Source organism: Gracilinanus agilis, chromosome 4 (assembly GCF_016433145.1).
Source record: "Gracilinanus agilis isolate LMUSP501 chromosome 4, AgileGrace, whole genome shotgun sequence".
Lineage (NCBI taxonomy): Eukaryota > Metazoa > Chordata > Mammalia > Didelphimorphia > Didelphidae > Gracilinanus > Gracilinanus agilis.
This window is the reverse complement of record NC_058133.1, coordinates 262,167,565-262,184,539: the sequence shown is the minus strand read 5'-3', so window position 1 is coordinate 262,184,539 and position 16,975 is coordinate 262,167,565. Positions and strand designations below refer to the sequence as shown.

At 39.3% G+C, this 16,975-nt stretch overlaps 1 protein-coding gene across 1 annotated transcript in view; it reads right to left on the bottom strand.

The window, feature by feature from the left end:
• The window catches only part of ANKS1A (ankyrin repeat and sterile alpha motif domain containing 1A), a 256,599-nt gene extending 239,767 nt beyond the window's left edge, over positions 1-16,832 (bottom strand). Inside the window, exon 1 of the mRNA XM_044674231.1 lies at positions 16,633-16,832. Coding sequence (XP_044530166.1) covers positions 16,633-16,832 — 200 coding nt within the window. The remainder of the gene's footprint in view (positions 1-16,632) is intronic.
• Between the last annotated feature and the right edge of the window lie 143 nt (positions 16,833-16,975).

The window sequence follows — 16,975 nt, the reverse complement described above, 5'->3', positions numbered from 1 at the left end:
AATGGAGAAGTCAGCATAGGCATAAACAGGAACCTATGAGGTAAATAAATAGTAGATTGAAAGTAACCTTAGAAGGAGAGTAATGAGCACTACTACTGGAGAACTTGGGAACGCCTACTGTATGGGGTGGGGGAATAAGGGGCAGGAGGGTTGGGGGTTTGGCCCACAGGCAGAATAATAGTTGAGCTGAGTCTGAAAAAGAAACCTGAAAAACTAAGAGGCAAAAGTAGAGAGGGAGAGCATTCTAGGCATGAAGTGTATCTTGTCAAAACACAGGGAAATAAGAGATATAGTATCCTCTGGGAGGAACATTATGACTGGACCAGAGAATGTATGAAAGGATATATTATGACTGCTGCTGATTGGAGAATAAATTGGAATGGAGAGATGTAGGTTAAAAAGAACAATTACAAAGTTAATGGAATAGTCCAGTCAAGAGGAACTGAAGGTATGAACTAGCTGATGCTTGTGTAAGTGAATAGTGGAACACTATAAGAGATATGGCAGAGAGTTATAAGATTTAGCAGCTGATTGGATATGAGGAGAGTGAGAGAGAAATTGAAGATAACAATGGGATTGTAAAGCTGAGTGAATGAAAGGTTGGTGGTACCCATAACAATAATAGGGAAGTTCAGAAGAGGGGCAGTTTTTAGTAAAGAAAGATAATGAGTTTTGTTTGGGCCATGTTAAGTTTAAGATACCTATGGAAAATTCAGTTTAAGAAATCCAATAGCAGTTTGTACAGTAAGTCTAGTGGCTCAAGAGAGAGACTAGTTTGGATAAATATACCTAGGAATCATCTGCAAAGAGATAATTGAAACAATGGAAACTGGTGAAATTCCTGAATGAGAGAATGCAGAGAGAAAAGAAGGCCTATGACAGAATACCCACAATTAATAGGAGTGAAACAGATAAAGATCAAGCAAAAAAGACTAAGAAGAAGTAGTCAGACAAGTAGGAGGAAAACCAAAAGAGAAGAATCATGAAAAACCCAAACAGGAGAGAATATTCAGGAAATGGTCACCTCTGTCAAAAGCAAGAGAAAAATCAAGAAGAATGAGAAAAGGCCAGTAGATTTTTCAAATAAGAAATCACTGGCATCTGGGTCAAGTGAGCAAAAAGATAGAGGACTAAACATTTTCTGTGATCCCAAAGTCCTCCAAAACAGAAGTTATGCACCAAAGATAAAGCAACTTCAGCTATCTCCAGGGTGTAAGTATACTCAAAATCCAAAAGGAGGTTTAAAAAAAAAAAAAAAAAAAAACCTCTATGAACTGATTCTCACTGACCCTGACTTCATTTAACACCCTGCCTCCACTTCCCAACCTACAGACAGGAAGGCTGCACTAGAAGATGCAAGGACATGAAACATGTTTATAACAAAATCCACATCCACAGCCTAGTCTCCCCCTTTCTCTTTCTAGTGCCATGGAGACCCTAGCTCAATGCTGTGGAAATTTGTCCTGTCCATGACAGACAGTCCTTCAGAAGCAAAAGCCTTCCAGAGGCCAAAACTCATAGCATCAAAGCCAAAAAGCTCCAAATTGCTGGGGTCAGGTCAAAGAACTAAGAAATGGAGGGATAAAGACCATGTATGTATGGGTGCTGTGCAGCACTATACTAAGCTAAAGGAAATACCACAGCATCCAACTGGTGTCAGTTCTGAGCACGCAAAAGTCAGTTAGGGCATAGCTCTAGGCTGGTGAACCCTAAATTGTCCAGTGTGAGAGGAGGCTGAGAAGCTTTGAGATAGAGCTTCTAAGGAAACCACCATCATAAGGAAGAGGGTCATAAAGAGAGTGATAGGAGAAAAAAAAATTCAAAGATCTTGAACATAAGTAAATAAATTAAAAGGGAAAACATTTAACAAGAGAAGGAAATATGGTCTCCAGATCTAATAAACAAGTTCAACTATCTATGAGTACAAGTATAAATACTGCAAAACAAAGAAAAATGACTCAACACTAGATGAAGAAAGAAAATCATATGGAATATGAGAAATAGAACCACAACATGCTTTTTCTGAGTGGTTCTAAAGAGAAATGAGAATTATAAGAGTAGAACTTATGGCTTGTACAGCAAAAGTAATGGCCAGAATTTTTAAAAAACAAACTTCAATCTGCAAAGGCAAACCTCACTAAAGAAATAAAAGAGCGAACAATAGAGTGGGAATGCAAACACACAGAAGTAAAGGACAATCAAGAAGAACAGAACCAAAAAACTTAATAATATTAAGAGATTATTGGAAAGGGGAAATCAAGCCAAGATAGTGGACCAGTAGAAAGAAGAATAAAAAATCCCTCCCCTCAAAAAGCAAAAACAAAATCAAAAACAAACTCCTCCAAATAGAGCTAAGAAACGTATCAGACCAAATCCTGATGTAGAAATCCAAGAAAAAAAGTCATGGTCAATTTTTCTAGCACCAGATTAGCAGATATTGGAAACAAGCCCACAGGAAGCATTTCAGCATAAATACATAGGAGAAGCTATGCACTGGGGCAAGATTAGGTCCCAGATTTAGAAAGAAGGTGCCTAAATTTCTGTAGGCTATAGCAACAGTTAATAACTAGCAAGCTCTGTCACTACCCAATTCCAGGCCACAATGTAGCATTTCAAGGTAAGAAGTAGTCACTGGCCCTAGGCCTTATACCAAAGAGCAAGTTCAGAAGCAAGCAGAAGTTGTATAGGTCTGACCCCAGAAGTAGAGATGGGTCTCATTTCCAGATTCCAATCCAGTCTGAAGCCTGTAAAAGAATAATTAGAGCAGAAATCAAAGACCAAAGGGGAGCCTAAAGTTCTATAATTCTAAATCAGCAGAGCTTTGCAGTTGGCTAAATCAAAATTAAAGTAGCTAAATCAAGCAGCAGTCAAAAAAAAAAAAAAAAAATGCCCAAAAGGGAGCAGCTAGGTGGCTCAGTGGATTGAGAGCCAGGCCTAGAAATGGGAGGTCCTGGGTTCAGATCTAACCTCAGACATTGCATAGCTGTATAACCGTGAGCTAAAATAAAAAAAGTTGAAAATATTTTTATTAATGAAACCAGAGCACTGGGGAGAAGGGGGATGGGGTCGATTAAGAAAGACTGATAAACGGAATTAACAACTTGGCAAAAGGAATACAAAACCTTGCCCTAACAACAAACTTCTTGAAAATTAGAATGGACCATGAAACAAAAATATTAAAACAGTCAAAAGACTGAAAGAAAAAAAGCAGAGGAAAATGTAAAGTATTTCACTGATTTGGAAAACAGAATGAGAAGAAATTTAAGGACCTTCAATTGCCATGACCAAAAGTAAAGAGATTCTAGACATATTTTAAGAATTAAAAAAATTTTTTTTAATTCTTTAGATCTCTCAGAGAAGGCAAAATGAAACTAGAAAAAAAAATTTTTTTTAAATTTTAATCCACTGGAAGAAATCCCAAAATGAAAACTCCCAGGGAAAATCCCAAAATTCAGAACCTCTTGGTAAAAGAAAAAATGTAGCAAGCATCCAGAATAATTCAAGTACTAAAGAGCTTGTCAAGTTCATAGACAATTAAGGAGTCACCACTATAAAGGAGTATTAAGCTTAGAATATGCCATTTTAAAAATCAAAAGATAGTGGGGCAGCTGGGTAGCTCAGTGGATTGAGAGTCAGGCCTAGAGATGGGAGGTCCTAGGTTCAAATCCTACCTCAGACACTTCCCAGCTGTGTGACCCTGGGCAAGTCACTTGACCCCCCCATTGCCCACCCTTACCACTCTCCCGCCAAGGAGCCAATACACAGAAGTTAAGGGTTTAAAAAAAAAATCAAAAGATAGAGTTTTACAACCAAGAACAATATACCTAGCAAACCTGAGCATAATCCTATAGGAGTAAAAAATAGATCTTTAGACAAAAGGACTGGGAGTTGTTCTGTTAAATCTTAAAGATCTTAAGAATGAAAAGAGAGGAAGAGGAGTACATTAAGGTTGGATGAAGGGAAAGAAGGGAAAGGAAGGTTAGGGAAAAGCATCTCATAATGTGAAGATGGAATTAACTCTCCCCTGTCCATTTTTAGATTTAATCACCAGAAGCATGTACACCCCACTTATTCTTAAGTGGGGGAGGTATGTGACCCACATGTGTGAAAGTGGGTGACAAATCAGAACCCACTGACTGCCTCTTGGGCAGTCCTAAGAAAATTTATAGACTATAATTGGTCCATGTAAAATGGAAGCAAGGCACAGGAAGTGACTAAAGGAATGGTCTTTAAAAGTGGAAAGAACTTCCTGTAACAAGGTCTTTCGCCTTCAATTTGACCCTGGAGGAACTCTGGCTGAAGACTACTTTCTATTAGGACTACCATGTGGGTGAGTAAAAAAAGGCTGACTTCCTTTCCCTGATTTGTTCTGGAGGTACTAACCTCCAGAGAGGCCCATCGTCTTGGAGGAGACCTCATGGCTAAAACCCTTATTTAATTTACCTCTGGGCCCCCTTTGCTGGCCTCTTAAGCACTGCCTGGTTCAGACTGGGCAGGAGTAAATATCTACTCTCTGATTTCCTTACTTTCACTCTTTCTCCTTTTGTAAATAAACTACCATAAAAAGTTATTTGGAATTGAGTAATAATTCCTGGCGACCACACTTTTATAAATTTAGTCCAACCCTTTTATTCATTCTGGCTGAGCACATAGGTTGTGACGAGCACCCTCAATCTCCCTATATTGAGTTTCATTGATTTCTTGTTTAGTCCTTTCAAATTTTGACCATGTATCAGGCCTCCCAGAGTAAGCTCTCATCATTGTCAATAATGCTTCTCTGGCCTGGCATTGTTTTGTGTAATCTTGCTCAATATTGGAGTTCCAATTTGGATTTTCAGTCAGCCAATGGGTTACTCCCCTATCTTACTTCTGATTAGCAAGAGAGATAATTTTATTTTTCTCTCTGTCAGAAAAATTTGTAATAGATTTTCAATATCCACCCAATTGGGGTCAAATGTTTTGAATATGTTCTCCAATTTTTTTATGATTAAGATTGGTTCTTCTTCGCATGAAGGAACAGCATATGTTACACTGGAGCTGCAGTAGTCACAGAATTTTCCACTGTGTGGTCAGCTTCACTGCCCTCAAATATAAGTGCTCAAGGTGCAGAACTTATAGTCCTAAAACATGCCTGTATAATTGCCAAAGATAAAAAGGCAACAATTTATGCAGATTCTGTAAGAGCAGACTGGGGTGAGAGGAACCTTTAGAATGTTGGGAAGCTGGCTTGACTGGATTGTTGAAGGGAAGCAAGGCATCTTGGGAAGGAAGAACATGAACTGAGGGGCTTTTGGATCGGGGATCTCAGGGTGAGAGAACAAACATAGCTGCCTAGTGACTGATCAAGAGCCAGCCCAAAGGGTTTCTTTTGGTCATCTATACCCCAAAGCCTGGTGTTTGCTGTCAGCTTCAATCATCAACCTAAAGAGATTCTGGACTCTTTATTCCTGAAGGATCTACAGACTCTGGGAACCACGGAGCAGACCCCAAAGATTCCTAACCCTTATCTGCCTTACATAAGACCTTGTTATACTTCCAGTAGTATAGATTTTAGATAAGATAAGAAATAGGGGAAGGGAAGATGAATTTCTGGTTTGGCCATTCTGGCCAGTCAGAGAGAAGGTTCTTATGGGATTAGATATAAGGGATTCCTAAATACCTCTACCCTCTCCCCACTTTCAGCCACCTTAATCTTAATACAACAAAAATTTGATTCACAGTCAGATAAAGGAAATTTTATTCATGGGACACAGAGGGACCAAAGGGATCTGAGAGGTTGGGAAGCTCAAGCCAGACTCCATCTGAGAAGGACCCCTGTTGTGCCATTTTTACCCAAAGGGGCAAGGTGCCTAAAGAGGATCTGGGCTTCCCCAGCCAAGGATACTACCAACATTACCCACTAGTAGAGACCTCTCTCAAGCTACCATTACTTCCTCATTCTCTGATAAGCCATCTATACAGAGAATTTCCCTCTTCGTCCCAGGAATACTGATAGAGAGCTCTGATCAGTCATTCACACACAAGTCTGTTTCCCTTTCCCATTCAAACCCTCTCAAAATATATCAATATTACAACTCTAGATATGCATTTGGAATTTGTCATTCAATGGGTATGTTATGGCTTCAGAGAGGATTTTTAACCTCAGCTAGAAAATCTATGTAGCTAAATCAAAAATTAACGAAGTTCTTTCTGCTCTCCAGCTACCTGAAGCCCTAGCTATAGTTCATTGCTCTGTCCATACAGATGGCACTGACCCTGTCTCTAGGGGAAAAGACTGGGCAGATACCACTACAAAGCTAGTGGCCGTAGAAGGGTCTGAATTAATTTTAACATTAACAACCACTGATGACTTAAATTTATCACTTTCCTATAATGAAAAGAAAGTGGGAAAATGGGCAGGGGAGAGTTAATCCCATCTTCACAATAACGAGGGTACATAAGTAGGCTTCTATACAAAGAGAAGGGCATATAGGGGAGCTGCTGACACTTAACCTTTACTCTCATGTGAACTTGTCAAAAGAAGGAAGAATAAAAAAAAGGAAAAGAACTATATGTACTTCTTTTTTTATTTATAGCAGCTCTTTTTGTGGTGGCAAAGAATGAGAAATGGAAGGGATGTCCATTGATTGGGGAAAAGGCTGTACAAGCTGTGTATACTATAATTGTGATTGTATTGGAACAGTATTATGCTATAAGAAATGATGAGCAAAATGGTTTCAAAAAATCCTGGCAAGATTTCTATGAACTGATGCAAAGTGAAATGAACAAATCCAGGAAAACACTATACACAATAATAGCAATATTGTAATGGTGATTAACTGTGAAAAATTTAGCTATTCTTGAATATGGAAATACATATTGCTATGAAAGCACTAGTATAACCTACAATAAACTACTTACCACCTGGGGAGGGGTGGGGAGGACACTGCAAAATGTCAGAAAATAATTGTAAAAAGTTGTTTGTACATGTAATTTAAAAATAATAAACAAAAAAGTAAAAATGTAATTGGGAAATGTTTTAGCAAAATAAATAAAAATACAAAATAACATAAAAAATAAAAAACTTACTCTGATCAAGGTGATAATCCAAGAACATTCCAAGGATCCATAACGAAAAATGTTCCCTTCTAAGGAGAGAACTGATAAACTCTAAGTACAGACTAAAGTATAATTTTTTTCTTTATTTATTTTTATTGCTTTTTTTCCCAACATGGCTAATTTGGAAATGTTTTGCATTATTTCATATGAATAATTGACATCATATTACTTGCCTGCTCAACAGGAGGGAGAAAGCAAGAGTAAGGGAGAAAAATTCAGAACTCAATTTTTTAAAAATGAATGTTAAAGAAAAATAATGAATTAAATATAATTTTAAAAAGAAGGAAGAATATATCCGTAGAGTTGAGTATGAAAATAGATTTCACTCAACAGCAATGTGTGAAGTAAAATACCTCTATCCTGAGGGACCCCAATGGTGGGTGTTGCAGAGTAATGTCATATCTGGCATCAGCATGAGCAACAACATGCAACATAGCCATGGACTGAGGAGCTGGTAGGGTTTAAAATTCAAGCTCGGAAAAGGAGAGTAGTCTCTTTACTTCTGCTCTTAAACAGACTGACAACCCAGCTAGCCCCTGGCAAGCAGCAGTGAAGCATGAGGTGACCACACTGGGAACTGACCTTACCTTAATTTAGAAAGGCTGAGATCTCTCTCTACCTCTATCAAACTCTCTTAACTAATAAATGTTTATAACTCTGGTGCTAAGCCTTCAGACCACCTTTTATTTGTTAAAGTGAAATTAGAGGTAAAGAGAAGAAATAAAGAAAGGGAATTACAGAGAGCCCTGAGAAAAACAAATTGTAAGATATACAAAAATATCTATAGCTCTTTTTGCACTGGCAAGAAATGAGGATGTGAAAGAGGGCCTATAAATTATGAAATGAATTAACAAGTTATGACATATGTACTTAAGTGAAATACTACTGTGCTAAACTCTTATCAATGTAATGACCTACCAGGATTCTAGAGGACTAATTATAAAACATGCTAACCACCTCCTGAAAAAAGACATGAAGGGCTCAGAATGCAGAGTAAAACAAATATCTTTAGGATACAGCCAATGTGGAAAGTTGTTTTGATCCACTATACATGTTTATAATGAGTTTGGGAGGAGACTAAGACTCTGAATCTTGATTAAACACAAAGACAGACAGACATACACACACACCTACCCTCTGTCTTAGAATCAATCAGTTCCAAAGCAGAAGAGCAATAAGGGCTAAGCAAATGGCATTAAGAGACTTGCCCAGGGTCATACACCCAGGAAGTATCTGAGGTCAAATTTGAACTCAGGACCTTTCATCTCTAGGCCTCTATCCACTAAGCAACCTAACAAAATATATATATATATTTTTTTTATAAAGAAGACACTTCAGAACTCTGATCAATAAAACACCCACAATTCTTGAAAACTTGTGATGGAACATGCTGCCCACCTCCTGACAGAAAGGTGATGGAGGAGAATAAGATATGTTCGTTGGTAGCAGGGAAGAAACCCAAATACAGAGAAATTAATGAATGTAGGACCAATGATGAGAGCAAAATGCTTTAAAAAAGAGAGAGAGGACACAATCAAGGACTCATGCTGAAGAACTGGGGTTGTCCTTGGCATAAAAGATAAAGGTTACCTCTTCTTCAGACTCTAGAGAGAAGAAGCAGATAGCGGGAGATAATATCAGAGAGATGCAAGAAAGAGAGCATTCTCAAGGAAAGGCCTAAACTTTGAGGTGAGGAAAAGAAGTGTGAAGTAACTTCCTCAGCTGAGATGGTGGGGTAATAAGGTGGCATGGGAAGGTAAATAAGAAGAGAAGGTTTGGAGTAGCCTCTATGAGAGCAGGGATAAGTAATTCATTAGAGACGAGTAGACTTATTGAAGCACCTAAAGTCATTGTTGAGATCTATCCAATATAGTTTTATGATTTCATCCAATTCAGTTCAGAAACATTTGAATCAAGACACCAATTAAATGCTTATTCTGAGTTAGACACTCTGCTGGGATAGAAACAAAGGTAAAAAGCATCCCTTCTCTCAAGAACCTCCAGTCCTAATGGGAGAGACAATATGCCACAGCTATGTACATAAAAGCTATATACATAGGATAAAGTGGAGGTAACCTTAGAAAGAAGTTACTAATATTAGAGTAAAATGAAGAAAGCTAAGTAATCTAGGAGGTGGAGAGCTTTCCAGCCATAGGGGAACAGAAAAAGAAAATGCCCTGAATTCAGAGATGGTGTGTGTGGTTCAAGAAACAGCAAGGAAGTCAATGTCACTAGATCACAGACTACAGAGAGGAGAGTAAAGTGTAAGAAGCCTGGAAAGATGGAAGGGGATCAGCTTGGCAAGATCCAAAAAAGTCAAACAGGGCATTTTATATTTTATCCTGGAGGTAATGGGGAGCCACTGGAGTTGACATGGTCTCAGACCTGTGCTTTTGGAAGAACACTTTGGCAGCTGAGTGAAGAATGGGAGTTCAGGAACTGGAGCAGAGGAGGGAGACCATTTCAAGCATTGGGCAAATGTCAGGAGCCATTTTTGAGTGTGTGTGTGTGTGTGTGTGTGTGTGTGTGTGACAGCTAGGAGGCCAGTGTCACTGGATCAAAGAATAAGTGTCAGGAAATATGGTGTAAAAAGACTGCAAAGGTAGAGAGGACTAAGAGCTTTGAATGCCAAACAGAGCATTTTGTAGTTGATTCTGGAGGTAAGAGAGAATCGCTGGAGTTTACTGAGTACAGGGGATGATACAGACTTGTCCTGTAGGAATATCACTTTAGTGGCATAATGAAGAATACACTGGAGAAAGAGTTGAGGCAGATGGCCCACCAGCAAGCTATTACAGTAATCCAGGTTTGAAATTATAAGGACCTGCACCAGAATGGTGGCAGTGTCAGAGGACAAAAGTGAATAGATGTTGCAAAGGTGAAATTGGGCAACATATTGGCTATGAAGAGTCCCTAGGTTGTGAGACTGGGAAGACAATATTGCCCTGTCCAGTAATAGGGAAGGGATTGGGAATGGGGGTGGGGAAAAGTGAAAAGTTTAGGAAGAAAGATGAGTTCCATTTTAGATATACTTAAGATGTTCATTGAATATCCAGTTTGAAATGTCTGAAAGGTAGCTGGAGATGAGAGACTGGAGGGTAGCAGAGTTTCAGGAGATTAGGTAGATTTGAGAATCATCAACATAGAGATGGTGACTAAATCCATAGGGGCTGTTGAAATTGGCAAGTGAGATAATAGAGAGGGAGAAAAGAAGAGGGTCCAGTTCAGAACCATGATACCATTGGTTAAACGATATGATCTGAAGAAGGAACCAGCAAAGGAGATAGAAGGAACAGAAGATTCAAAGGTAAAGAATAGTACACAAAATTGAACTTGTTTACTAAGAAGTTGAAATGCAGAACAGAGGAAAAGGTAGTCAAAAGAAAGGGTGATAGTACTCAAGGATGGAGGGATTGACAGTCAAGAAGAGGATAATGAGTAGGTTTAAGGGATAAGGAAAATTGGAAAGATTTTAAACAGATAAGACTATAAACAGATAAAGGAAATTCAGAGTTCTTGAACATGAAAGGAGAACATTTGTGTAGCAGAGTGGAGGGATGGAGTAGGTTGAGGGAGCTGAGCAGATTTAGGAACTGGGAAGTTAGGCTATACAAGGAAACATCAACCTGCATGTTGAAATCCCTTCACATAAGGCCAGGAAATAGATGAAAAGAAATGGGAAATGTGAAGACTGTGATGTTGGCACTGACAAAGGAGAGAGAATATCCTGAGGGGTTGGTAGATAATAGCTACCAGAATCTGGATTAAATGATAAATATGGATTGCATCAATCTCAAAGGAGAGACTGCTGAGTGATAGAGGGAAAGAGAGAAATTGGAAGCTGAAAATTTCTCTATCAAAACCCAGTAGGGAAGGGAGAGAGATGAGAAAGGGTTTGAGTAAAAGGGCAGCCAGTACCAAGATGTAGATTCCTTTCAGAACACTTGTACCTCTTGCATATTTGTATCTGTTTCTAGTTAGTGTTCTCCTTTTTAAATAGTAAAGTAAAAAATAAGTTGCTGTAAGTCACATTTACCTCTACAGTAATTCTGGATTCTTTTTCTAGGAATTGCCCTACCCCCTTCCCTTTCATCACTTCACAATTCTGTTAGCGTAGCCACCTAATTTCCCCAAGTCTGAAAATTTAATGTTGCCTTAACTCTTTCTTCTTTTTTCTCTCATATCTGATGGTTACCATGCCCTACAGATAATTTTGCTCCTCTCTTTCCTTCTATATGCTCTCATGTCACCACTCTAGTATAGATTCTCATTACCACTCAACAAACCTAATTTAAGGTTCTCCCATGACCTCTCTACCTCTCCTAAAAGATCTTCCCACCCTCACTCTAACCAATCCCATCCCAAACTCAAACCCATTCTACTACAAGCAGAAATCTTCAGTCACTCTTTATTGTGTACAGTCAAGTTAAAACTCCTTTACCTGAAATTCCAACCTCCCCCCAATCGCAAGTCTGGTAGCATCCTATAGTACTGACATTACTCCCTACCAGCCAAACTGGACAACTCTCTCATATATGTCCAACATTTTCCTTCTACCATATTATTGATCAGAATGGATCAAATTGTCTTCCTTGTCTGTAGAACTGCCATCCTTTCCGAATAATTCAAAGGCCTCCTCCTCCTCCTCTATGAAACCTTCCTTTATCACCCACCTATCATCACTGTATTTCTTCAGGAAGTACTATATTTTATTATTCCTTGAGTGTACTTATGCATTATTTTTTAAGTTTAATTATTTGTGTCATCTTCTTTTTGCACTATTAGCCTGTAAGGTCCACTATAGGATGAAGAACTTCACCTTATTCTTGCTTTCTACTTTCCTCAGTATTTGGTTTTAAACACAGTAAGTAGCCCCTAAAAAAATGTTTGGTTGAATGTTTTAGGTCCAATTCATAACATAAACTATTATACAATCTTCCTTTCTACTTTCCTTAACTCTTGTATTTAATTTAGCTTCTCTCTGCTTCTGGAATCTTATTTACTTTCATTCATACCTCACATCAGTGTCCTGATTTATGATTTTAGTTTTCTTCTTGACCAGATTTTTTCTCTTTTTCACTTTGCCACTTCTTAAGTAAACCCAAATCTTACTGCATTTGCATTCCACTTTTCTACAAACTTAACAGGCTGTCTAGACAATTAACAAAGCTCTCCAAAGATTAAATGTGTGCCTGCTATGTATCAACTACTCAGTCAGATATTTTGAAATCAAAATTGCTATAATCCACAGTCTCTACCTGTCAAAATTGTCCAATATAACTGAAGAGTAAATGCTAATATTTATTTTTTTAAACAATTAGTATTTTATATATAGTAAAATCTCAGCTAACCAAATCTACTGGAAATAAGTTATCTTTGGAAGAAAAAAGAAAAACAAAAGGTTCTTTTTCTAGAAAGCTGAGGTTTTATCCCTTTAAAGAGGAATTATTAAAAAGTAAGCAGAATAGTGACTAAAAGTTAACCTTTTCTTGAAGTCTCAGAATATTTATGAACATTGTTACACACAGACTATTTCCCCCAACACTAAATATTCCCAAATGGTTGCATTTCTTGAATTTCTGCATCTACTTTTAATTTTCTGTTAAACTTAGAATGACTACTTCTTGCTATTACTTCTATGGCTGCCTCTTTCCAGTTTCTAATTTGTTATTTTAATGTGGTGTGCTCTAGATACCATATAAACAAGCCTGTCAGAGCTGAGTATATGAAATGAGAGTAAAGAGGATTCTGGCAATACCCTGAGGGGAGAGCCCCTATTAGTGAAGGAGTGAACTTCAATGCATTAATTTCACATTTATTTTTGGCTGCTTTTCTTCCTAATTCTTAGCTACATCTAGTGTTGGATGTTACTATATGTCAGAATTATATACTGATGTAATAAAGTGTTCAACTGTGTAGCACAATTAGATATAAAAAGATAAAAAAAAAAATGTCCTGGTGGGGTACTGTAGCCAAGATGTACAAAAGAAGTTAAAGATAGTATCAATATTACCCTGGAGTCTTCAAGGACTAGATGAGACTTGAAGAGGGTCTTGAAGAATTGATAGTACATAGATAAGGGGTTAGAGGTTGGGAGCACAGACTAATAAACCAAATGTATCCTAAGTATTAGTAATGTTAAACACATATGTGTAATCACAGATTCCCGGCAGGTCTCCAAAGTCTTATTTAAGGTAAACAACACTTTACATATGAGGCAACATGGCAGAGTAGATAGAAAGCCAACTTCAAAACTAAGAAAACCTGGGTCCTAGGGCAGCACAGTGGATAGAGAGCTAAACCTGGATAAGGACCTGGGTTCAAATTTGTCCTCAAACACTTCCTAACTTTGTGACCCTAGCCAAGTCACTTAACCCCCCTTGCCTTGCATCTGCTGCTCTTCTATATTAGAATTCATACGATAGAAGGTAAGGATTTAAAAAGAAGATGAAGATCAGGGTTCAAGTACTACTTCTGTCACAAACCACCTCTGTGATTCTAGGTAAGTTCTTTAACTCCTCAATGTCCACAGGCAATTCCTACAGACAATAAATTGTGGTGTAGGTTCCAATCTGCCAAAGAGTTATCTCAACAGGATTTCCATACACACACTTATATAAAGGGGGGGGGGGAAGGGAGGTGAGCAGATGAAAGCAACAAGTCTAAAAGAAAACGACTCAAGTTGCAATTAAAGGAAGAAGAGTGATACATAAGGAGGTACTAAAATATGGGAAGAAAGGATAAAAGAGGATGGGAAAGAAAGAAGTTATAAAAAATAAAAGCAAAATATGAAACTACACAGTTCTTTATGTGGTAGAGTGCATTTGAGGGTTTTGAAAAAGAACACTAATATTTCTACACAAAAAAGGGAAGTAATGAACTAAGTAATATTTAAGTTAATGTTCTCATTTGCTAAGAAATCTTTCAATACTTTTAATCAAGAGACATCTCTAAAATGGTTATAATTAATGGTACACCTGGCATAACTGGTAACTAAAGTGTCCTCCCTGCCCCCAGGAGCCCTGGGAACCAGAGTCTGGAGCATCTCTATCATCATATCAACAGAAGAATGAGCAAGTAAGCTCTATCTTACTCTTGAGGAATGAAGACAACACCCACTGTTTAACAAGAAGACAAAATGCCAACCACAGTAGCACAAAATGAGTTCAACTCAATTCAATCTTGTATCATTTGGAGGCTAAATTCTCAAAAAAAAATGTGGAGTATTCGCTATATTTCATATTAATAGAATATTATGGGGAACTGTGGTGTCATTTCTAAACATCTCAATACTTCATGATTCATGTGGAGTAAAGATTCACCTGCCTTGGACACTATCTATCCAACTTTGTTTTCCACAACCCAAATCATACCTTTCTATCCAATTAGGCCTTTCTCTTTACTGCCCACTTTCCCATACTATGACTAACTATATTTACTAGTACTTTGCCAATATTATTTGGAATGTGACAATCTATCATCTATCCAAGTACTATTTATCCGTTAAGGTCTTACACAAGTCTTTCATCTCCTGAGAAGACTTCTCTGACCCACAACAATTTTTTTTTTCAGTTCTACTGTGCTATGCATTGGGGAAACACACACACACACACACACACACAAGGTCCCTGACCCCATGGAGCTGACATTTTATTGGAGTATCAATATGTACACACATGTACACTTTTTGTTGTTGTCATTGTTGTGGGAGGCACTAGCAACTGGGAAAGACGGCCAAAAGATGTCCCTTGGGTTGAGCTTTTAAAGAAACTACAGATTCAGAGGCAAGGATGAGGAAGGTAGAAATGAATGCATGAACAGGTAAAGGATGAGAAGGAGAACATGGAATGCCATGCATAAGAACACATAGTCTAGTTTGGCTAGAAAATAAATGTGGGGAAAAGAATAATATGTAGTAGACATGGAAGGGTAGACTAAAGCCAAATTGTAAAGAGCTCTAAATACCAGTGGAGTTTATTATATACTAAAGGAAATTGAGAGTCACGGAGTTTTACACCGTACTCTTTCGCCCTCCACTTGTTCCACTTTAATTTTGTCTCCCTGTAAATGCAGGGCAATTACACTTTTATATTCTGAAATATCTAATATGATCTTGGATGCAGAAGGTACTCAATTTAAATTAAATTGGACACATTTTTTAAAGTTCAAACAACTAAAACCAAAAGACTAATGGGGGGAGGGGAACAGCTAACAAAGCCATTTCTAAATGAACTTCCACTTCTTAAAACCTCAAAAAAAAAAAAAAAAAAAAACGAGGAAGGAAGCTATAAAAGATGCTGAATCACTATCAAATCCTACACACGATGACAAAGCGTCCCAAATTGTCTTCTAGTCACAAAAAAAGGTGGTTTTTAAATACTAGGTCCAGCTATCATCTATTTACACAGTTTAAAAATAGCCTCAAAGTTAAAAACTTCTCCCCTTTTCTAAACATTTTTCAATTTTTCTCCTTGATGAGTGAGCTCAGTGATTAACACTTAAAGGTATAATAACCTATTGTGATTCAATTTGGAGAATTCAAAATGCTTTATGCTAGAGTGAATGAAAATAAAAATATAGTACACTTGATAGACTCGGAGACAATCTAACAATCTGCACATAAGCAAGTAACATAAGCCAGATCATATTGAGCCCGATGAAGAGGCAGGCCACAAGGTCCTCCTAAGGGAACAGAATCAACAAAATTCCCACTGGGAGGAAAGACTAGATTCTGCATCTGGATAGCAAAGGAAGTGGCCTGATGTGACAGCTGGTGACCCATAGCGGACATGGAGGGAAGTCATGACAAGAGGTGAAGGGTGCCACCTGAGCAAGTCTCAACCTCACCAGTGCCACCAGCCTGATACACCTTAGCAATAAGCACATATAGTAAGTGCTCACATTGCTACTACAGTGTTTTAAGGTTTCCAAAGCCCTTTCCTCACAACAACTCCTTGAGGTAAAGGCAACGCAATTATCATCACCAGTTTCCCCAAATGGTAAAAGTGAGACTCGGAGAATTAACCAAATCAGTTGACACAGGATTTAGAACAGAGAGAGACCTCAGGGATCCTCCATTCCAACTCTCTTAAACGACAGATGAGGAAACTGAGTCCCCCGGCCCAAAGATTGAGAAACTTGCCCAAGGTCACTCAGGAATTAAGTGCATCCCCTCTCCACACATACTACTGGGAGGGCCCTGGCTGCCACTCCACCCGCGCGTGAGCATGCACAGGACCACGCAGCTTCCAGGGCCGGATCCAGGACCCAAGCCAGCAGCTGCTCTCAGCAGGTCTCGCAGGGTTCCAGCCCCTCGGTTCCCCGGAAGGTGTGTAAATATATATGTATATGTATATATGTATATATGTATATATGTATGTATGTGTGTGAAGGGGGCTCCGCTTTCCTCTCGCCTCAGGCCCCAGGTGCCCGGGCCTCCCCGGGGTCCCCCTCACCCTCCCGCCTCAGGCGCGGAGCTGGGGGGGAGGGGAGGCCCGGCGCGCGCCGCGCCCCCTCCGCTAGGCTCACACCCACCTGAGGAGACTGGAGAGGGGATGGCTGGAGGAGCCCAGGCCACCGCCTCCGCTGCCCCCGGAGCCGCCCCCGGAGCCGCCGCCAGAGCCGCCAGAGCCGCCGCCAAAGCCTGAAGAGAGCCGCTTCCCGGACAGCAGCTTCTCCACCGCCGGGAGGTGCCCGGTGCGGGCCGCCTCCAGCAACTCCTGCTCCTTCCCCATTCTACCGGATCCGCCGTCCTCCTCCCTGGACCCCCCAGACCCCGCCCCGGGGCTAACGCGCCCGCTCCGGATCCCAAACTTTCTGTCTCCGGGCAACGCACCGCCCCCCCCAACCGGCCGGGGACGCCACTTCCCACCCACCC